General features: G+C 54.8%; 7 protein-coding genes across 7 annotated transcripts; 4 read left to right on the plus strand and 3 right to left on the minus strand.

Annotated features, from left to right (window-relative positions):
- Nucleotides 1-1,039: 1,039 nt before the first annotated feature.
- Nucleotides 1,040-3,555, plus strand: BDP81DRAFT_459065 (fungal-specific transcription factor domain-containing protein; the record flags this gene model as incomplete). The annotated part of the gene is made up of 5 exons (XM_060593496.1): nt 1,040-1,225; nt 1,305-2,039; nt 2,096-2,253; nt 2,311-2,841; nt 2,892-3,555. 5 exons carry the CDS (start codon nt 1,040-1,042, stop codon nt 3,553-3,555), a joined length of 2,274 nt encoding a protein of 757 aa, XP_060448257.1.
- Nucleotides 3,556-6,279: 2,724 nt separating this feature from the next.
- Nucleotides 6,280-8,685, plus strand: BDP81DRAFT_459066 (uncharacterized protein; the record flags this gene model as incomplete). The annotated part of the gene is made up of 6 exons (XM_060593497.1): nt 6,280-6,576; nt 7,063-7,200; nt 7,275-7,322; nt 7,387-7,672; nt 7,734-8,524; nt 8,578-8,685. The coding sequence occupies 6 exons, from the start codon at nt 6,280-6,282 to the stop codon at nt 8,683-8,685; spliced, it is 1,668 nt and encodes a 555-aa protein (XP_060448258.1).
- Nucleotides 8,686-9,658: 973 nt separating this feature from the next.
- Nucleotides 9,659-10,540, plus strand: BDP81DRAFT_459067 (signal recognition particle, SRP19 subunit; the record flags this gene model as incomplete). Its single annotated transcript, XM_060593498.1, has 1 exon — nt 9,659-10,540. One exon carries the CDS (start codon nt 9,659-9,661, stop codon nt 10,538-10,540), a length of 882 nt encoding a protein of 293 aa, XP_060448259.1.
- Nucleotides 10,541-10,822: 282 nt separating this feature from the next.
- Nucleotides 10,823-14,826, minus strand: BDP81DRAFT_447303 (CAP-Gly domain-containing protein; the record flags this gene model as incomplete). Its single annotated transcript, XM_060592166.1, has 2 exons — nt 10,823-14,374; nt 14,431-14,826. The coding sequence occupies 2 exons, from the start codon at nt 14,824-14,826 to the stop codon at nt 10,823-10,825; spliced, it is 3,948 nt and encodes a 1,315-aa protein (XP_060448260.1).
- A 466-nt stretch (nt 14,827-15,292) lies between these two features.
- BDP81DRAFT_181145 (HMG box protein) lies at nt 15,293-18,215 on the minus strand. Its single transcript, XM_060582285.1, has 2 exons — nt 17,545-18,215; nt 15,293-17,380 (listed from the first exon to the last, which is right to left on the minus strand). The coding sequence occupies exons 1-2, from the start codon at nt 17,840-17,842 to the stop codon at nt 15,627-15,629; spliced, it is 2,052 nt and encodes a 683-aa protein (XP_060448261.1). The 5' UTR covers nt 17,843-18,215; the 3' UTR covers nt 15,293-15,626.
- Nucleotides 18,216-19,070: 855 nt separating this feature from the next.
- Nucleotides 19,071-19,492, plus strand: BDP81DRAFT_181139 (uncharacterized protein). The gene has a single exon (XM_060582284.1). The coding sequence runs from the start codon at nt 19,170-19,172 to the stop codon at nt 19,443-19,445; it is 276 nt and encodes a 91-aa protein (XP_060448262.1). The 5' UTR covers nt 19,071-19,169; the 3' UTR covers nt 19,446-19,492.
- Nucleotides 19,493-20,330: 838 nt separating this feature from the next.
- BDP81DRAFT_181162 (TIP49 C-terminus-domain-containing protein) lies at nt 20,331-22,185 on the minus strand. The gene is made up of 4 exons (XM_060582286.1): nt 21,893-22,185; nt 21,066-21,833; nt 20,671-21,002; nt 20,331-20,521 (listed from the first exon to the last, which is right to left on the minus strand). Exons 1-4 carry the CDS (start codon nt 22,034-22,036, stop codon nt 20,389-20,391), a joined length of 1,377 nt encoding a protein of 458 aa, XP_060448263.1. The 5' UTR covers nt 22,037-22,185; the 3' UTR covers nt 20,331-20,388.
- Between the last annotated feature and the right edge of the window lie 22 nt (nt 22,186-22,207).

The raw sequence follows: 22,207 nt of genomic DNA on the forward strand, positions 1-22,207 counted from the left end.
CATTATTGCACCTTAGACCTTACCAAGAATCGAAAAGGGCAAAACGAAATACCCTTACAAGTTACAAGCTACCTTACCTTACTGTGTACCTACTCCGTAAGGTAGAGAGACAGGATCAACTCCCGGCCCCACAATCGAACACCGCCGGCCACATGCCTTGCCTTGCTCTTGCCGCAGACCTGGACTGGAACTGGAAGGAGCGCAACTGCCAGCACCAAGTGCTTGCTTGCCCTTTGCAGCAAGTTGAGTGAGCTGTGTGTGAGAGACAAGTTGAAGCCTACCTTACCTACGGATACCTTACCTAGGGAAAGAGCGAGTGCCTGTCACTTCTGGACCCCGGTTGCCCATATTTACGAATACGCTCACCATCGTCTTTTCCAACCCCGATCGAATTACCAACAAACACCGTCTATCTACCTTACCTTACCTTACGCAGTAGCAGCTCTTTCTCACTGAGTGCGTCTCCAGCCCAGCATACCGGCATACCATTTGACCTTACTCAATTACCAGGTTCCGCTCTCATCCACACAGTGTCCCAGTGTGAGGCGACATCTGCTTCGCTCGCCGACGAGAGTCACAGGTTGATCGTGGGCGGGTCCTGTTTTCCAACTTTTCCCACCCATTCTGCTTCCGTAATCGTCCATCCCTCCTCCCTCCATCTCTTCCGGCAGCTATTACCACGAGGAAGAACGACCGAGATCAACATTTCCCGGGTTTTCTTACGTGTTCCGCCTCTCTTCTGTTCCAATCTAGGCTTTGCGCCTGTCTGCGCGACTCTACGAAGGATACTCAGACGCCCAGCCAACTCCATCAACCCACGTGCCGAGCTCGCGGCGAAATTCAGGCGGCTCCCACTTTGCGGACCGAATACCCTGAATCACTGACACAACCAATCCCCGAGGCGGCGACGGCGCCGACAATTCGAGAACGTCGTGCCGTTCCCCGAGTGCGCCTTCACGAACACCACCATTCAACAACCACGTCCCCCACATAGTATTCACCGTATATACGCATAAACACACATTTACGGCGGCCGACCATGGCCGACGACCGGCGTAACAGCTCCGAGAAACCACCCTCGGCGCGGGATGGTCAGAACTCGAGCACAAGTCCAACTCAAACACCGACCCAATTGCAGAACCAGACGCAAGACGCCCGACCGCCGCCCAAGAAGCGCAGACGTGTGGTGATTTCTTGCACGGAATGTCACCGACGAAAGCAAAAGGTTGGTTTGCTATGCCTTGCCCGCAACAATTGTCCCTCCGCCATTGCAATTTGTAGCTGACACATTTTCTGGTGCGCAGTGCGACCGAGACCTCCCATGCGCCAACTGCAAGTCGCGCAACAAACAGGATGCTTGCAAGTACGAAACGGGCGCACCCACGGCGAAAGACAACCGTAAGCCGGACGGCGAGGGCGCAAGATCGACACACGTCCAGAGCCTCTCCAATGCCGCCGCGAACTGGGGCTACTCGCAAGCTGGAGCTTCCACGCTCGGTCTGATGAGGAAAATCGAAAGCGCCAACGGTGACGGCCAATTGTCGCATCTCGGCGGCGCAGCCCACGTCGAAGACCAGTTCGCGACAAAGGAGCGATACAAGTCTTTGATCAGGCAGTTGCCGGCAAAGGGGTATATTGAAAAGCTCATCGACGTATACTTTACCGAGTTCAACCACCAGTACTTTGCTCTCGAGGAGGATCTCTTCAAGGAACAGTTTGCCGAGTGGTCCAACATTCCCTTTAGCGTGCTTTCCAACTCTGGACCACAGGGTCTCTCGCCCGATCTGCGAGTCTTTCCTGCGCTGCTCTTCCAGGTATTGGCGACGGCCTTGTTGACTCTGCCGGAAGGGTCGCAAGACTTTTACGACCATCTCAAGTATGCCGGGAACATGACTTTCGAGGACCTTGCCGCGGACTACAGCGAATCTGGCGTTGGCATTTTGTCACTGCTTGGTAAGCGGCAAATCACGCTCACAACAGTCCAGGCCGACTTTCTTCGAGCTGCGTTTCTCAAGTACATGGCAAAGGTCACGGAATCGGTAGGTGAACTCCCGTGCGTAGCTCAAAGCTATCAGAAAGCTAATGATGAGTACAGTGGCATGCCATTGGTAGCGCTATTCGAGATGCTCAAGAGATTGGCATGCACCGGGATAGCCTGGATCCTTCCCCGGCCAGCGATGACACTGGAGATATGCTCGAGAACATGTGGCTGATTCAGCGGAGGAGAAAGCTTTACATGGTCCTCATGACATGGTGAGCAATTGCCGGACGGCAAGGATGGCTATTCATGACTCGGCTGACACCGGCCAGGGACATCCACTGTGCGCTTGTGCTAGGACGTCCTGGCAGCATCGACTGGCGTATACTCCCGCCAAGTCTGCCAATAGACGCGCCTCCGCCAAAAGACCGCCGCAAGACGCCCATTGCGCCAAGGGATGACGAAAGAGATCCTCCAACCCCGTTGACTAAAAGCATATGGGCTTTCAAGCTCGTCGGTCCAATGCGCGAGATTCTGGAGCTCGAACATGACGGTCCGTGTCCGAAAGACTACTCCAAGGTCGACCGGGTGCACCAAATATGTATGGAACTCGACGAGGCAACGCCCGCATACTTCCGCCTGGAGAATCCGGACACGAAATGGGACGGTAACCCTTCGTGCTCCTGGCTGCAGTCAGTGCGGTTTTACCTGCCGCAGATGAATCTGTTCAATCTGATGGCGCTGCACCGACCCTACATCTTTAACAGGCAGAAGAGTCGGACAGAGGCGCTCAAGGCCAGCATTGAAATGTTGCATCGACAGATGCTCACATTTCAAGGCCTCGACGCTGGTTCATGGCGAAAGTAAGTCTTGTGCATCTCCTAATCGGATATCGACTGACAAGCGCATTCAGTTTCTCGCTGTTCTTTGGCAGCTTTGACGCAGTCGTGCTCATGGCGTCGATTTATATCCTATTCCCCAAGGAGAACCTGGATATGGCAGGCAGCGCCATGCAACACTTCCACTGGACAACGGAGAGGTTTGAAGCGATGCAAGAGAGAAATCCTCTTGCGAAGGCGGCAAAGGGTGTTCTCCAGGCGATATTTAATAAGTTTAAGAAAGCAGTAGGAAACCCGGCGCCACCAGCGAGCCTGTCGAGCCTGGCGTCCCAGACAACCCCGGCGTCAACGGCGGACAACAGCAGTCTATCCGGCCGCGGATCGGTGTCAACGACCACAGCGGCCACGGCAGATACGCCAGTGAGCAAGAGTAGCACGGTGGCGACGCCGACATCATTGCCCATGGCATCAGACACGGCATCGACGTACCCTCTGCCAACATCTACCTCGGACTGGAACATACCCAATAGCTGGGATTTTACGTCGATTGCGCCGCTGTTCCCGATGGGAGACCTCATTTACCACGATCTTAACGGCATACCGGATGACGGATCTCTGCCCGCATGGGGAGCCGCGACACCGCCACCGCCAGTGGCCGGAACAACATCATTTGAAGGAGATTTTGGGAATGACAGTGTGTGGAACTTGCTAAACCAGTACGACCCGTCATCTGTTTGAGCCCCTTGCTACGTACGTTATATGGAAGACTGAGGAACCATGTTTGAACCGGACAGAAACAAAGGCCATTTAGGGACATTTAAGCCTGAGCCGCTCGCCTTTAAGTCGGAGTAAGATATCCGTAACACCTGGAAGAGGGAGCGAGGGGTGTCGATATTGCGGTAGCAGAGGGAACAGGGACGGCAAGGCGTTTTTTAGGACGTTGCAGGTGAGAGTCGAAAAAGAGATGGTGAAAAGGTCGCGGCCTAGCGGCGGTTGAGTGCATGACTTTGAGTTGTTGTCATTGGCTGCACTTATTGGTGGGTTGATTTGGAGTTGAGAAGTTGAGCGCCTTTCGAGACGATTGATTTACAGCTGAAGGGCAGGCACCCCTGCCGCGATGGGGGATGCTGGCCAGTCAGGAGGATCCCGCCCTCTGTGAGGTGGGGCACCGGTAGGGGATTAGCGCCAGCGGAGAAGGAGCAAGCTGCTCTGCCAGTGCCTGCTTACCGGTTCCGTGGTGCCTCGCAAGTTGTCGCTAAAATGGCATCTCATGCACATGCGGTGGATAATCAGTCGAGGTGCAGGCCAGGCACATTGCAACACACATCGCAGCCATTGCTAGGTAGTCGTCAGTCAGCAGGTAGCCAAAAATTGGTCGAGGCAGATACAACGAGTATGCATTGATGACCAAATATACCCTATTCATATCCTGACTGTATGATTGCTATCATGTCCACGTCCTAAGGTACCCAAGTTCATTTGTGTGTCGCTCGGCGTACCGGGGAATGGAAGCGTGTCGCCGGTGTCTTGCGGGATGGAAGGTACGCATATTCTTGCGGCCTATGACGATTGGGACCAGCGGTAAATTTTTTTTATTTTTTTTCGTATGCCAGTTTGACAATTTTTTCCGGGGTCCAGACAGTACGGCACCAACACCATACAGGAAGGGGGAAAAATCAATTTGCGCCAGCCAACGACTTGTGTTGTGGCGTGTCTAACATCTTATCGGACGCTTGCTTTTTTGCATTTGCAATTATCTTCCCACCGATTCTCTTAATTCCCTTGTGAATTTCCCCATCTCTTGACAAGTCTACCCGTACTTTTGATCAAGAAGTTTGCCTCCGCCATCCAATACCATCCATCACACTCCTCGGCCAGTGAGCGCTCATCCTGCCTTCCGTCTCCCGGGTCCCAGCAGATCGATATACAGGAATCCGGTCCTGGCTTCACCGCTTCCTGTCACTCTCTCTACTGTCAGGTATCGATTGGGAGAGAAAGCAGACAGCACGCAACAGACGACTGGCATCTTAAAATCCCAAACCAGTTTGTTGCTGCGTTGTTCCGTCTCGCAGATCCGTCCGTAATATTTGTTCGTTTCTTTCCACCTTATACATAAAACCGTCTTATTGACCCTTATTCGTAAAGTGCGAAGGAGAAAGAAGCTGGGATTTTTTCAAATTTTAATTTTTTTTTAAAAAAAAAAATCTCTCCGGCGCCCACCGTTTATTGACTTAACTCGTCTCAACCTCAGACATATTCGTACTACGCCCTCTCACCCAAGACCCCCATCCACCAACCAACCTTCGTCCTGAATCCTGGTCTGGTCGAATCCCGATCCTACCCCATTGTCTCTCGTCTTGCCTGGCGTTGCATTGCCTTCCTAGCCTCTGCTCGCTTTCTCGAGACGCACCATCAGAGGCTTTTTGGCATTACCTACTTCACCTCCAACCCGTCGTCACACCTCACCTTTTCAGCCCTCAGGCACTACCTACCTTTACTTGCCTACAACTTTTGCCTGGATCAACCATCTTGAACGTCGTCTCCAGCCCCCAAACTCCAGCCCTGTCCGGCTATCAACCTTATCAATCCCATCGCCGATCCACGAGAGACGTGAGCTGCGCTGAGGTAGCCTGAGTGCTTGTCTCTCTTGTCTTTGGCTGCATCTCACTTTGCTTTCCCATTCTTACACTTTTTGTTACCTACCCACCTGTCTTGGCTTCTTGCCTTTTACGACCCTCAATTTTCTCATTGCAGCTCACGCAAAGCTCTGGATGTGAAGAAAGGGTTTAGCCACAAAGATCCTTTCCCCATACCAACACACACCAGCAGCCTACCTACGCGATTCTCCTACATTGCACACGAACCTGGTCAATAGGTTACCTCACCTCACCTCGCCTCTCATATATCGCCTTCCAGAATAGACGTAATCTGCTACGTACTGGCTAGGCACATTTCTTGCTACAGCAACACCTGCAGCAGGGCACACCATCTGCCTGATCCGGCTGGGCCATCGCACCAAAGCATCACAAGCACAAGAGGCAGGCACGGTACTTTCACTTTTTATTTTTATTTTTTATTTTTATTTTTACTACCCAAGCACCACCTCAAGCACCAAACTCATCCACACGTCCCGTCCAAGCACAACACACATACACGCACACTCACTCTCACTCACTCACTCACTCACTCTCGCTCACTCACCCACCTACCGTACCTGCACCTGCACCTGCACCCCGGCGCCAATAGAGAGTGCTCCAGTCGAGACCACCGCCGCGACTTGTTGCTTTTTCTCTTTGGCACACAAGGACTGCAGCGTCCGCCTCACCTTCCCACTCTTCCTGCTTGGGCTCTTTCGATTGTTATTTTGTTCGCTGAATCTAACTGGCGGCAGAAAAGAAGCAGCTCTCACTCAGTCAGCCCAAGGGCAGTGGGAGAAAAAGAAAAAGAAAAAAAAGGAACAAGATGCCCACCACCACTCATACCACGACCACCCGGTCGCCTTTTGACACCAACAACCTGGGCATCAACACCAACAATTCGGCCCCTGTTCTGCCACCTTACCTTCGAGCCAGTAGCCAGTCTCCGTTGCATTCTTTTCCTTTCTCGCTGAGCAACACCTTTCCTTCGGCCATCGGAACAGGCATTACAAAAGAAAAATCGTCAACCAAAATGGCCTTGGATAATTCAGAGATCATGGACTTTGTCACTCGCTATCAGACCTTGCAGGGCTTCCAGAACGCCAGCGACCAGCTGATGAAGGTACGTTTACGCTTTCCACTTTCCCTCATTGTATGCCATTCCCTGCCCACCCCTTCCCAGTTGAATCTTCAGCGTCCTTTCCACGGCTTTTCTGCGTCTGCAGAGAGACCAAAGCTTCCTATTCCTTGCCCGGCAGGGTCCCGCAGCAAAGCCACCCCCGGATTGAGCTTGAGCTTTCTGATGGAGGTCGTCAACTTTTGCTACCGCGGCTACCTAGCTCCAGCGCCTGTTTGGCGTTGGCGCTGCAGCTATCATCATGGTTGACGCGCTTCGGCTGCTGATCCCCCTACTTCCCTCATCGCCACCGTTCCAAGCCTACACTCAACCCACCTGTACGAAACGCGACGAACTGCTGTTCCCGTCCATCCCAACATGGGACCGCCCCTCTGAACAAGGTTATGAACCTTGACCAAAGTTCCATTCCGCTAACCTCGTTTTGATTTTCCCACCCTACAGGATCTTTTGATATACTGCAAAGAAATTCAGGGCCAATATGCCGGTGAAAATCAAATGCTCAAGCAGGAGCTGCGTAATGCAAAGCTTGACCTCGAGCATGCCACCACTTCCAGAAGAGAGATGCAGCAGGTGCTGCAAGAGCTTGATTATGATAACAGCTACATGAAGGTAGATACCGGCGCCGTCTGCTGCCCAGCAGCTTTACCCCCGCCCTCTAACTTCGGAGTGACTAAACCTCGCAGAATCGCAATCCCTACGTCTTGATTCTAATTGATGGAGACGGACTCCTTGTACGTGGCCCCAACTGCTATCTCAGTTTATCGATGGAATGCTTACCGCGGCGCCCCTCACCAGTTTCAAGAATCGTTTATCAGACAAGGCATCGAGGGCGGCAAGCAAGCCGCCTACGCCCTCCGCACCGCTGTTGCCGAGTACGTTGGCAGCCAGTCGGGTGAGGTTGAAATCGTCGCCAAAGTTTGCGCCAATCTATCGGGCCTTGGACGTGCTATGTGCAGAGATGGCTGCCTCGACAGCGAGTCCGAGCTCAAGGAGTTTTCTTTGGGTTTCACCCAGGCCAAAGCTTCGTTTGATTTCATCGACGTCGGTCACGGTAAGGAACGTGCCGACTCGAAGATCAAAGGTGAGTTCTACTCAAGTCTAGATGGTATTGTGAAGTGACAGATGGGCTAATTTGATACCAGAGGCCACCCGTTGGCATTTGCGAAACTACAACTGCAGACAGATTTTGCTTGGCATTTCCCACGATGCGGGTTATGCCCCTTTTCTCGATGAGATTCTTCAGGATACAGATACTCGCTCGAGAGTCAGTCTAATTGAGGGCGTCGCCACGGTCAGAGAGCTGAAAAACACCAACGTTCATATCCTCGACCCGCTGCCCAGCCTTTTCCGAAACCAAAAGCTCATTGATAGAAGTATCGACCGCGCTTCTGAACGCGCCGAGGCGGCCTACGCCAGATCTTCAGCGGCGGCGGCGGCGGCTCCGACACCTTTCTATCCGGCTCCATCTAGAGCGTCTTCATCTTCGCCTGTGGTGGTTGTAGCTTCGCCGACCTCGCCTCCTGACACAGCGGTTACGACAGCTTCTTCTTCCTGGGCTGGAGTTACTGCCAAGGCAAGCCCGCCCCCAGTCATCACCACCCCGTTGGCCAATAAAGCTGCCAATGTTCCGGCTCGAAAGGCTACGGAGCCCAAAGTGTCGACACCGGCGTGGAACCCTGGCGAACGTGGCCTTGACGCTCCCATCCCCATCAACCCGACGGCTATGGACAACATTAAGAAACGAACGGGCAAGGACAAGCTGTGCAACAACCATTACCTGCGTGGACCTTGTGCCAAGGGCGACGAGTGCTGCTTTGAACACAAGTACAAGCCCAACGCGGATGAGATTAACGCCATTGCCCACTTGACTCGTCTCAACCCCTGCACCAGCGGTCAGGAGTGTGATGTAGACAACTGCATCTATGGACATCATGTAAGCTTCGATTTTCACCCTTGCGGAATGATTTGTGCTAACAAAGGTTACAGTGTCCCAGCATCACCGGAACCACCTGCACTCACCCGTTTTGCAAGTTCAGAGTTGAGGACCATCCACCTGGCACAAAGTTCAAGAATGCCAAGATTCACGAAAACTGAGAAGCTTTGAGGTACCGATTTTTTTCGGAGGGGAAGAGAGACAAAGGGAGGGAGAAGGAGAGAACTTGCGTTGGCACATGGATTAGCTATGGCACAGAGAGTTGTAGCTCATCTGCTGATGGTCTCCATACGTGCTGGGGTTGCTCCTGAGAATTTAATTTGTGTATGATTAGCTTGCTCATTGGCAATTTGAGCTTGCCACATGAGCTTCGTATAGCTATACATGAATAGCTGTTTTCTGAATATTGTCTACGCCAGATGCCCTCCTACAGTGCTTGAGGGGTTACCAGCCGTACATCAGAATCCTGGCCTTGCAAGGCCAACACCTGAGGCTCTTGGTATACAGGTCGGCTTTTTGCTCATATTGTCACCGTCGGATGAGGAGACCTGTTGGCGTAACAGTTGGGACTGCTCACTCCCGACCTCCGCGCCAGTAGCTCGACCCCCGGTGGCATCTATTTTTGAAGGTCGTTAGTTCGAATTCCCGATCAGACTTTTTTTTTTTTTTTTGCTAGTAAGATTTACCTTGCTTACTTACTCTTTTGATTTCCATGGAAAGGCGCCATGCTTACTTACTGATGATGTACAACGAGTCTCCGATTATATCTTCCTCCTTAAGCTACCCATGAGCTGAGGTGATGTGATGCCCTGTGCCTGTCTGCCGAACCCCAGCGGGATAGTGGACCCCGCCACTCCCAGCCCAAACCCCACCACGAACCGTGGTCTTGCAACCCCACACCCGCCGGCCAAAATCCCAGAGTGGACTAGCAGAGAGAGCCTCCTCTTCAATCGACAACTGTATCCTCACCTCACCTCACCTTTCCCACGTCAGGTCCCAACCACCACCAACGACGACAACGACGAAAAGCACCCGAAGCGGACCTCATTTTAGAGTCACGAGCTCAATCGGATACAACAAAACAAGTGGCGACCACTAATAACCCCCCCCCCCCCCCCAAGACAAACCACAACCATGTCGCACCCACGCATAGAAGAGGTCGAAGACAGCGACCTCGAGGCATCAGACCCCTCCGAGGGCGACATTGACGACTTTGCCGACAACGACATCATGCGCCGCGTCGAGCCCAAATCAGCATCCCGCGCACCGCAGATAAACCCCTCCACCATCCCCCCCGCCGCCGCCGCCAACCCAAACCCCCGCGGCGCCTCCGACTTCCAAACAACAGTCGACCAGAAACAATACGCAGACTTCCAGTGCCTCTACCCAATCTACTTTGACGCCCGCCGCACCCGCGCCCAAGGCCGCCGCGTCCCCAAATCCCTCGCCGTCGAGAACCCCATCGCCCGCGAAATCGTAAACGCCTGCGCCGCCCTCCGCCTCCCCACGCTCTTCGAGCCCGCCAAATTCCACCCAAAGGACTGGGCGAACCCGGGCCGCGTCAAGATCCGCACGCGCTTCGCGGGACAAACGGGCCCGGACGGCGGGAAAGCCAGCGCCGCGAGTCGGCCTGCGGGGTCGCAGGAGGTCAAGAATAAGCACCACCTGTACATCCTCGTCGCGGAGCACCTCAAGCGCAACCCGACGACGGAGGAGAGCCCCGCGCTCAAGGCGCGCGTGCAGGGCGCGCCGGCGCATGACCCCAGTAAGCCGTGGCCTAGGCCTGCTGTCCCGCGAGGTTGGAAGATGGGCGAGCTGTTGCCGTATATCAGTCCCGCCATGACGGGCGGCGGTGTCAGCGAGAATTTGTTCAAGGATATGATGAAGGAGATGCAGGGGGGTGGGGATCCGATGGCGGCGTTGATGCAGCAGGCTCAGGGAGGTGCTTTGGGCGGCGGTAGTGGTGCTGGTGAGGACAAGGCTGGGAAGAAGAAGAAGGGCAAGGGCAAGGCTTGATTGAGGCCCGGGTATTGTCAGTCGAGAGAAAGAGAGAGCTTGTCAGGGGTTATCTCATTCAAGGAGTCGTCGGGTCCTAGGCATTATCATGAAAAGTTAGACCACGGACAACGGCCAATGGTCAACAGTCAAACGACATCACGGAGGTACAAAGGGGGTCGTAGAGCCGAGCCAAAAAAGAAGCCCAATCAGAGCATGCTAGACTTGAAGAATAAGGTCGGGATTCAGGGGTATTTAACATCCTACTAGTCCTTCTACCACATCGCATCGCTTCCATGATAATCATACTGCCGCCAGTCGGCCCTGTATCCCCTCCCACTCGCGCGATCCCACAATCTGCACATCCCTCCCGCCGCCGGGCACCATCTTGCCGTCCGCGTCCGGCAGACGAATCTGCAATCTCGCCGCTACGCTCTTCATCATCTGCCTCTTCTCCGCCGCCGCACCATCCTTGCGTCCCAGTACGACCTCTGACTTCTTGAGCACCGAGTTCCGCCAGCTGTTCCACGCCGCGAGGTCCTCCCTCTGCTTGGCCGCGTGGTACTGCGGCGTGCTGCGCGCGGGCTTCCACGCGAGCTTGTCCTCCGGCAGGGATGCAAGGTCGTAGACACGGGCGGACGTTGTGAATTTGACCAGCTCGCTGAGAACGTCCTTGCCCTCCGCCACAACGAGGGCGCGGCGCTGCTCGACGACGGACGGCGACTTGGTGAGCGGCTCCGCCAGCCAGTCGTAACTGTGCTGCTCCGTCGTCCTGGCGCGCCTGTTGTCCTCGCGGAGATATCGCACGGCAGCCTGCAGGCTCGCAATCTCGCTCTTGAGAGCATCCATCTCGCGCGCCGTGGCGACCGCCCGCTCCTGACCGGCCTTGGCGCCCGCTGCACCGGCACCGTCGGCGAAAGCTTTGCTGTCACCGGCAATCTTTTTCCACTTGTCGCGGTCTGTCTCCAGCGTCTTGAGCTCACGGTCTTGCTTGTCAATGTCCTCGTTGAGACTGGCAGCCTTCTGCTTGGCAGCCTCGATCTGCGCCTCGAGATCCTCGATGCGGGAAGCCTTGGCATTAGCATCCTTCATCCTCGACTCGAGGGTCTCAATCTTGAGGTTGGCAGTGCTGAGGTTCTCGTCGCGCTGCGCAATCGCCACGCGGGCTTCGTTGTGCTCCTCCTTAAGGCGGCGCATCTCCTCCTCCGCGTCGACGGGGATCGTCTTGATGGCCTTGAGCTCCTGGGAACGAAGCTTCCATGGTGCGGGGCTGACTTCAAACTCTTGCGTCTGAGACAAATCTGCGCTAAGCGCCGCCAGGTCTGAAATTTGGCTAGTAAGAGTACGAAGCCTGGACAGGTACGTCGAGAAGAGATCAGACTCGCTCGACATGGTGACCTTGGTGGTGGCCATGGAGATTGTGTCCTGTACTTCCCGGTACGTGAAGGGCTCGTGACGGCCCTCCTCTTGCAGGAGCGTATGCAGGTCGGAGCCGATCTCACGAGCCAAAGCCGCCAGCTGTTGAGTGGCATCCTGGCACTGCTCAAACGACTCCTTGGTCTCTTGCGGCAACGCCAGCGAGCGAGACTTGAGATCTTGCAGAGCCCGAACAGCCTTTCCAGCAATGACCTTGGCACTCCGGGTCTGAGCAACGACAAACTCGGACTTCTTGCTAAAGTGCTGCGCCATCTCGTCGTCTTCGGACTCTGAAGGTACGACTCTCTGGACCATTCCGCGCAAGGCAGCAAACGTGGCTCCGGCAGACTCAAGATGGCTCTGCATGACAACAGTCTGCATGTACGTGTCCTCGGCGAAGTCGGGCAACTCGTTGGTGAGGTGAACCTCGGCAAGGTGGGACATGAGCGCGATCGTGCGCTGGAGTTCATCCGCACACTTCTGCTCCTTGAGATCGTCTCGTCGCAAGCCGTCGATCCATCCGTTCAGGGCCCGCTCCACTGGCTCCAGCTCGAACAAGGCGTTCTGGAACCGCTGGAATTGATCAATCGAGCAGTGGCTGATAGCGTTGGTGAAGCGTTGGCACATAGAAGCGACCCATGTGAGCTTGTCGATAGCATCGCAGCCGGCAAAGACGTCGTCCTCGTGGCCAGGATGAGGCTGGCCGTTGACGCGCTCCTTGATGAACGACTGCAAGAGCTCGGCCTTGAAGGCCAACCTCCTGAATCTTAGCAGAGCAAGCACAGAGTCTTGGTCCTCCTTGTAAGTATCGGGCAGGAACATCTTGACAATCTCCAAGTGTTGCTCGGCCTCCTGGGCCTCCAGTCGTCGTAGCTCGAGGTCGATCGTCTTGACTTGAGCCTTAGAGGCGGAGATCTGGAGCTTCATGTTCAGGTCCATCATAGCGCGGGACTTGCTGTTAAGCTGCTCGGATTCCGTCTCGGTCACAGCGTGTGACGCCCGCATGTCCTCCAGGTCGCTCTGCAGGCTGGTGACCAGTCCTCTGAATCGAGACAAGGTGTATTCCATGTCCTCGAGGGCCTCCTCCTGCTCGCCTGCCCGTCGAGCCTGCTCTGTGATCACGCTGTCCTTGAAGTCAAGGTCCTCTTGCATCTCCTTTTCGTTCTGGACATGGTTGATCTCCAGCTCGTCGTTAATCTCCTTGAGGTTCTCGAGGTCCTCGATGACGGCCTTGAGTTCCTCGATTTGCTCAGACATGCTCATGTTACGCTCAGTGAGATCCTCGATCATATCTTCAGCGCCCAAAGCATTGTCCAGTTGTTGCCGAAGATCTTCAACGGCAGCCTCGGACTGGGCCAACTTCTCCTTTGCCGCATCGAACTGCTCCTTGACGGTGCCGAATTCCTGGAGGTCGTCCTCCAAAGTCTTAATTTGGTCCTTGAGCTCCTCTTCTTGTTGCTGAGTCAAATCGCGCAGTCGCAGCAGAGCTTCACGGAGCCGCTCGTTCGTCCTCTCCATCTGCAGCCACCCGGTGCTAGCGCGGTCTTCCGCCGACATGCCCTGACCGAATTCCGCATTCTCTTCGCGGAGAATCTCCACTTCGAGCTCCAGCTCTTCCGACTTCTGCTTCAGAGCCTCAAGTTCAACCTTAAGAACCTCGGCCGTCTCTTCAGCCATCTCACGGTCCAACGTGGCCAGCTCCAGGGCAGTCTCGTGCTCCATCTGCATCGACTCGATGGATTCAAATCTCTCCTCTGCCTCCTTCAGCTGTTTTCGCAATTCGTTGTTCTCGCTCTGTTGGGGCTGGTATTTTGCCTGCAACTTTTCTATAATCGACTGGAATCTGTCCCGCTCGCCTTGGACCTGGTCCAACTGCTTCAACTTCTCCCTGTCCTCCAACCTCTTTCTCTCAAGCACTTTGAGCTTGGCCTTGAGGTCCTCTATTTCTCTATTCGCAGCGGCGGCATTTGGTGTAGAACGGGCGGTTGTCGCTGGTTTCGTCGAGCTTGTAGGCGTAGTAGACGCCGAGCCTGAAGTGAGCTTCTCCAAAGCCTTTGTCCTTGCTCTCACGGGGCTTGTCTCGCCATCTTTATTGGGAGACGTAGCACCTGCGTCTTCGCCGCTGTCGGCGTTCTTCCCAGCTCCCATGTCTGCGGAGGGCCTTCTCGCAGAACCGGCAGCCCGTCCAGAGATGGAAAGTCGACCACTATTGGGCCTGCCTGGGGTGGGCCGTGTTGGCGCCGAAGATGTCGAGGGCTGTCTGGTGGTTCTGTTGGCAGGTATTGGCGGAGGTCCCATGGAGCTACGAGAAGTTCCCACGCTTGGCCGCGTTTTTGCGGCTGTGGCTGGTGTACGTGTATTGGAGGGTGTGGTAGTTCGCGATGGCGCGGTACTCGATGTTGCTGATCCGAGCTGTTTTGTGGGTGACTTGGTTGGTGACTGCACATCCATTGTTACTCGCTGCTCTTGATTTGCTTAGGTATCTGTATACTCACCCGTAATGTACTCGTCGGCCGGGACACCTTAGGCCCCGGACTCGGGCTCGGTGCATTCAGACTCATCCTCTTAGTCAAACTCGTATCGCTGGTCGTCCTCCCGGCGCCTGGATTGAAGCTACTCGGCCGGCTAGGCCTACGAGCTGCTGGCTTCGCCGCCGGAGCAGGCGCCTGGGCAATGATGGCCAACGTCGTCGGGCGCACAAACATGCCATGTCCTAGGGCACAGTCAAAGTACCGCTCGCCCTGGACGCTGCCATCGTTCTTCCCGCTATCATCCTCGAGCTCGATGCCCACCCAATCGCCGCTGGCGAAATGCGTTCCACCGGCGAAGCGCACGATGCCAGTCCGGCCGTCTGATAGACGCACCGTCTGGCCAACTGCGAGCTCCGACATTGTTCCGCGACTGTGACTCTACTGAGAGATAACCATGTTCGTTATTGCTGTCGATTGGTCGTGGGGGCGTGGGCCAGTCGTTGAGGCCCCGTCGTCGTGATGCGTGATGTGTACTTGGATGATTACGTTGTGTTTGGATGTCACCAAGGGGGCCATTCGGAGCGCGTCCCAATCGGATAAACGCGCTGGAGCTTGGAGCTTGCTGCTGCTGCGGCACCTGCGACTAGACTAACAAGGGAAGGGGTTCATCTGGGGTGATGTCAATACAAAGTCAATGCCTGATTGGCTGCTTCCTGCCTTGCATCTCAGGGTCCATCCACCGCTATGAGCTTAAACGAATCTTTCCTATGGATAACTGTATATATTGGTACCCGCGAGGGACATCCCTCATAAGGCCTTACGAAGAAAACACGGAAAGCAGAGGACAACAATGCTCTCTCGAACACAAAGCAAACGGGCTTCAAAGAGAACACACAGCGACATTGTCTCATTCCCTTCAGCGGAACGCTCATGAAATGCAATTTTCGATGAAGCTGTCAGTGCGCAGCATATTAGCTCTCGACGCAACGCAGGGAAATATCATTTGACCTATTCAGGAAGTTCGGATGCACTCTCACAGTCTCACTCGAGGATGCTTTTCAATAATCGACTCAATACGTTTACTCCGTATTTTGGTTTTCCTATTTACGCCTACGCTATGTCAGGAAAAATCGATAGTGTGTCTCGATCCAAAAAGAAGGAAATCCACCGCCGCGTACCGCTCAAATCATCACATTATTAAGTCCGCTTTTGTAACCACCTCAACCTCGCCCGAACCCTTCCTGGTAGCTGCCTCCTCGAATCCACTCAACCAACTCAAAAGAGATGCGTCGCTCAGTCTTCTCGTCCAAGGACTTATTATGCGCAACCCTGACAATCATCACACCCGGTCCTCGAAACTCGACTGCACCTGCGTGAGTGATTTCCTCCTCAGTCACTGACTTGACGTAGATGACAAGGTCCGGTCCAATGATTCCCCTCCACAAGGTCGATACCCATTGCCAATGGTCGATCGGGGCATAGCAATCATAGATGGGTAATGTGCAAGCGTACTTGTCTGAGAGGGTCAAGCTGAATCCTGCGGGGAGGAGGGCGACTGGCGTTTTGCTGGGTGCCGATATCGAGCTGTGTCGGGACCCGACAGCCTCCCCCTCCGATGCCCGTCTCGTAAGCGGAGGCGGGTCCGGTGCGAAAGCCGGCTTGGTGGATACATGCTTGATGATCTCTCGCGACTTCACATGCCACTTCAGGATGCTCTCCATATAGTTAGAGAACAGCTCCGAGGCGTGTAGGTTGGGCTGCGAATGGCTGCTCTTCCTGCTGCTGCTGCTGCCGCCGCCAGCAGAGGCCGTGTCGTTCATCCTTGTGTCGTCTTCGGCCGACAGGACAGACAACGGCGTACTCGGTCCCTCGCTCCACGTTTTCAGATCGATCTCGCTCAATCCAAGGAGAGACCGGTGCACTGCCGTTCCCACCTGCTCCAGCTGTCGAGGATCAGCCCCCTCAACGGCAACGACTGCGCCGCGGATCTCGATATCAGGGCTGGTCGGTCCCGGCGGAGCCAAAGTCGGACTAATCTTTTGCAGGACCTTCAGCTTGCTCCAGAAAGGAATCGTCATGATCATGGCCTCAAGGCTTTGAGCATATCTATCCCTCGGGTTTGCGATGCCCATGCCAGTCATTGGGTGTACACTCGGGCGGTCGTTTGTATCGTTGTCTCTGTTGAGTGGCGGAGACGACTGGGTCTGGAGAGGTGCCAGTCGAAGACTCTCATCGTAACCCGGGCCGCGGCTTGGCCCTGCGTTCGCCGGATGGGGCGGTCGTGGAGGAGGGGGTGCCATATTGCTATACCCGGGCCTCACGAGTGATGATGGACCGGGTAAAGGCCCGTAGCCGGCGACCGGCGGCGTGGGAGGCATACTCACCGACGATCTAGGCTGCCTCGATAGAGGATGGCCTGTGTATGGTCCGGGTGAAGGGACTGCCTGGTAATATCCCGTGGGGGGGTTGAATCGGCGTCGTTTGAGCTCGGGAGATGGCGACATTGGTTCGTATTCTTCTTCCACTTCCCGCAAGTTGTTATGTTGGTGTTGGTAAGGCTGTTTTGCTCCAGGTAAAGCACGTCGAAGGTGATCGCTATCCCCGCCGCGAGCCTCGCTCGGGTGATGCGGCTGCATCTTCGGTTTTGCGGCTGTCGGTGTGCCTGCTGGTGTTGACGGCGTTCTCGGCGCTGCGATGAATCTGCCACCGCAGTTGGGGCACCGGCCTGGATCAGTCGAGGCCGACGATCCTGAATGACTGCCAGATCTACCACGACGAGGCTGATAGCGGTAACCCGGGTATTCTTTTGCGTGGCGTCTCTTCTCCTCTTCTCCCAGCTGCCTCCAGGTTTCCTTCTCTCGCGAGTCTTGTGTTCTCCACCGCCGTCCTATGATCTTGGATATCTCTGGGTTGGAAAGACCTGGGAATTCCCTGGTGACATCAGCCTGATGGTGTTGCCTATACAATATGAAGGCTGTCAAAGAACGACGTCAGTCAGCGGGCATTGCACAAGTGTCCAGTAGCCTGTTTGGATTGTCCGACAAAGAAGAGTCCCCCGAGGTCGGTCTCAGACCAGGTCTGTGACGAAGATGCGCCGAACGATGGTGCGGGATGAAGAGCGAAAGATGTGCGACTCACGGTTGCGAGGCCTTGGGATCTTGAGTCCTGGTGTGCAGAGACAGATGCTGTTCCTGCCGCCCTGGCCGCTCATCGGTCTGGTCTCCAAGCTGAGATTCCTCACTTTGGAGGTATTCACTTCCTCAATATCGATGGACGCAACGCGCTTTCTGCTTGCGCGACTGCCAGCAGAGCCTACTGAGTCTGGTCCCTCGTCCGTCTCCTGGCTTGCTTTTCGTTCCATGGCCGAATGGGCAGAGATGCCACCGGAGGAAGAGGTTGACCGCCGTGGCCGAGGCGTAGAGACCACATCTGTCATCTTTTGGGCTGTAAGGGTTTGCAGGTGGTGTGCAAACAGATGCGAGTTGGGACTGGGGACAAGTGGGCGAGGCGTTCAAAGCTATGAGACGTTTGGACTTACACCAGGCTTCGGAAGGGGGGCGTTTGAAGAAGCAGAAGAGACAGGGGGTGTATGTACGTTGTCGACGGTGCGAGACACGACGGGATGCTAGGGTTGGGTTTGAGTTCGAAGAGTGTTGGCAAATAAGTCTGTGTAGTCGTGGACTTGGGCGAGCAGGAAAGGCAGCAATGATTTGACAGACGTGGGAGAGACAGGCGAAGCAGTATATCGGGAAACTGGAACGAGACGAGACGGGGCCGAGATCACTTCTGTTCGATGGCTGATTGTTCGTTCCGACCTTTTTCCCCCTTCTCCTTTGTGATATCGAGACGACGGCTACTCATTCAGCAAAAACCGAGCAGACAATGACCGTCTATCTCAATGACTTTATGTTCAAAGATGGAGGTTGCCATTATGGGGGAGAAAGAACATCAGGGTAGGCAGGGCGAGCGGTACGATGCTGTCGAGACGGCAGCGACGAGCAGCAACCAGCATCGACACCGACGGGTTACCGGCGGCGAGGAGCAGGAAATGAGGTGGTCCTGAGTGGTGAGCAAAGGGAGAGGCGGGGAGGACGAACGAACAGAAGTGAGGAAACGGAACAGAGGTAAGAAGGGTAAGCTCGCAAGAGAGAGAGAGATTGTTGCTCCTTTGGGGGGTGGGAAATGTTGTCTCGGGAATGTACCGGAGACCCAAGGTTGTTGCAGATGAGGGAAATGGTATTCTTTGTGAAGAAGCGTTTGCCCTCTGGTGGCCGGTGCCCGCGTCGTCTCTGTCTCTCTTCTCTAGGACTCGCCCAGGTGTTCCGTTCGCATAGAGCGTTGGAGACGGAGAGACAGAGTATGGGCCAAAAAATGGGTAAATGCCTTTCTCGCCCTCTTACCTTGAGAATAAGAAATGGGCAAGTTTCGGTTCCCAAGTCCGAAGATGGAGCCGAAGAAGGCGGGAAAGGATGCGGCGGTAACAAGAGCGACCTAGACGAGGACGTAAAAAGATGGATAATGACTCAAAGGTATGAACAACGACGAGACATGGAGACGCGACTTTGAAGAATATCCCTCCGCCTTCAAGTTCAAGTCTCGTTGGGTAAGGGTGGAGGTTTATCCTGGTTAGATGAAAGACGAGGGAAGCGTTGTGCTGCTGCTCAAAGCAGTCGGCTTTCCCATCCCCCTCCCCCCCCATGTTATTTTAGGCATTTCCTTCCTTTCATGTCATCAGCAATACAGTCAAGCCCAGACCATTTGCAATGTCTATCCCGCATGTGTTGCTGCTGCTACTAATGCAGCATCCGCTGCCTCTGCCGCCGCTACTGGGCTCTTCCTCCTGCCCCCCCCCCCTTGCTTTGCCAGCCAGTCCGTCTCTTCAGAGGAAGCCGCAGACCGACTGCAGACTCTTACGCTGGGGGGGGGACGTCAGAAACAATGACCCTTGGGTGGGTGTGGCCAGGATCAGAATGAGGACTGTGTACCGGGGGGAGCAGATTAAAGGCGGCGGCAAAGGAATGAATGCAAAGAGAGGATGAGAGCGCTGTGTTCCCCGGTTGGAATGTTCAATCATAAGCCCGCCCCGGTAAAGGAACAAAGACAATGTAAAGAAGTCTGCCCCCCCTCCCTCTCCTCACTCAACCCCGGCCGAAATTAGGCTAGGTTGGTTGGACACATCTCCCACGTGATGAAAAAGAAGGGAAAGGGTGGATAAGCTGGGTCCATGAGGAAATTCCTCTGCTTCATTCTTCTATCTGTTGGATACTAGAAATTTTAAAATTTGATCGGCAGGACACAATGCGTTTGGCGTTGGTGATGTCTCTGATGACAGACGCAAAAGTACGGACGGATGGGAGGGGGAACCGGGGTTCAGAACGGGAACTCTGGGAGAGCAGCCAGGAAAAAGACAAGACGCGGTGAAGGACATTTTTTATCTAGTTATTGTTAGGAAAGAATAGCACTGGCATTGGCACTGGCACTGGCATTGGCGGTGCGTGGGTTGTCTCTCGTTAAACTTGCGGTTTTCTGGTTCGCGGCCTGTAATGTCTCAAAACTTTCGGGATGGGCGGTTCTATTTTTTCCTCATCTGGAAAGCTTGACAGTCGTTTTGTTTTGCAAACAGCGCGCTCTCTTCTTCAAACCTCAGGATGCCCAGCCAAGCCGAGTGGGATAACGTGAAAAGGTATCAATGCCTTTGCTCGCAGCTCCAAGGCGTGCGCCATGTCGTCTTACCACACTCGTACTCCGATTCAACCACATACAGTCGAGTCCCCCAGACCGCTTGTCGACAGATGACTGGTCCTCTTTCCCAGATGAATATCTCATGTCAAAGAACAACTCCATGGATTACCTGTTGGTCTCGATAATTGTAACAAGTTCTTTTTTACAACGCCGTCGCCATCCTTCATTCGAGGAAGAAGCCGACATGGGCCCCGTGACTTCTCCTCGCGTATCGTCCAACCATCATCTCTTGCGCTCGTCTCACGAAATGTATCCTTTGCCGCTTTCGCTGCTCAAGAGACTGGCGCTGCGCCGCGAGTCCAAAAAGAGGTCTTCGCACTCGGCCACGTCCTGGACGTCGGTTTGGCTGCGGCCGTTTGCCTTGGAAAGAATGCTTTCATTGGGGTTAGCTCACATGTCTCACACTAGCCGGTCGATCCATGATCCACAACAGAGAGGGTATGGGGGAATAGCTTTAGGGATGAAGCAAAGGCGGTGGGAAATAGGGCAAAGCTGTCATTGCATGGTTCACCGTGAACTCACCTGGCGGGTGTCAACAGCTGCAGGCAGTACCGCAAGCTGATGCGGACGCCGTGCTCCGCGATCTTGTCCAGGGCGGCGTCGGTAATAGGCACACCCTCGGTGGTGGCCCTGATGCGAACAATACGCTTGATCTCATCGGCCTGGTACGGCGTGGTTGGAATGATGAGCATGCGGGTCAAGAAGTCTGCCGGAATGCCGTGTGCCGCGACAATGTCATCTGTGCCGCGAAGCGTGGCCATTCCTCTGTTTGATGCCAGAATGACAATCGGGGCAATGGGTGACTCCAGAGCCCGGTTCAGGTACGTGAAACACTCGACATCGAGCATGTGTGCCTGTCGTGAATGATTAACCCACAAGTTCCAATCAACTCCGCCAGACATTCAAGGATTTCTTACCTCGTCGATGAAGAGCACACCCGGCACAAGCTCGGCAACACCTTGGTCAATGTACTTGCTTACCACCTTGTTGATCTCTCCACGCAGCTTATCCGTGATCTCAGTCATCTTGGGCTTCATCAGCTGGCCCATCATGCTCATGATATCTTGACCACCCTGGGGCCGTGCGTTGGCAACATCGAGGTCGTGTAGCGTCACGTCCTGCACGATCTCCTTCTTCTTGTGCACCTCGCCCTTGGGAATGGGGACGTATTCCTCAGCCTCGAGGTCGAACTCGGTCGCATAGGCATCTGATCTTCCCACGCGCTTGCAAGCGCCCGTGTTGGCCTCGATATAGACGACATCTCCCACTGAGACTCTCTCCTTCTGGATAGCCTCGTATATGCTGGGGTCCAGGCGCAGCTTCTTCTGTCCCTTTGCGCTCTTCAGGCCGATCAGGAGTGTGCTGATGGTCTTTCCGTACCCTCCCAGAGGGTTCTCGGCCTCCTCAGGTGTAAGCTCCGTAACCTCGCCTTCGTACACCTCCTTTGTTTCCCGAACCTTCAAGCCAATGGCTCGGCGGAAGTTCTCCATCAACATCTCTGTCTTCTTCACTTCGGTCGAGTAAATTTCGCTACCGACAATCGGGCAGAAGGGGATCTTGGTTCCGAGTTCTTGACTGACGGCGAGCGCGAGGGCAGTCTTTCCTGTGCCAGGTCCACCAGCCAGCAGAACGCCGCGGCCGGCCATCTTGTGCGCTTTGATGAGGTCAACTACAACACCAGCTGCCTGTCGCGAAGTTAGTGACTGCCTTGCCCTGAGGTTATGGCCATCGAATGGCTACGCACCTCTCTTGCCGTCGACTGGCCGACGAAGCCAGCGGCTTGCTTCTCTGCTGTGCCATCCTGCTTCAATCCCAGTCCCTTGATGTGGGTATGGGCAGCCGTGCGGTTCTCGCGACTGTTTCCCTTAACCTCGCTGATTTGGACCATCTTCGCGGCGGAAGTGTCGGGTGCCGGCGATCAATTCGTGTAGTATCAATAATTCAATCGTGTGCGAGGAAGTCGATCGGATTGTCGGCAAATTTGTCGCGGTCGTGATTGATCGTTGGCGTTGGCGGGTGGATGATTGGTGTCAGACAGATTTGGATGAAGCTCCAAAAG

The sequence above is a fragment of the Colletotrichum phormii genome (genome assembly GCF_030913505.1).
Source record: "Colletotrichum phormii strain CBS 102054 chromosome Unknown BDP81scaffold_5, whole genome shotgun sequence".
NCBI lineage: Eukaryota > Fungi > Ascomycota > Sordariomycetes > Glomerellales > Glomerellaceae > Colletotrichum > Colletotrichum phormii.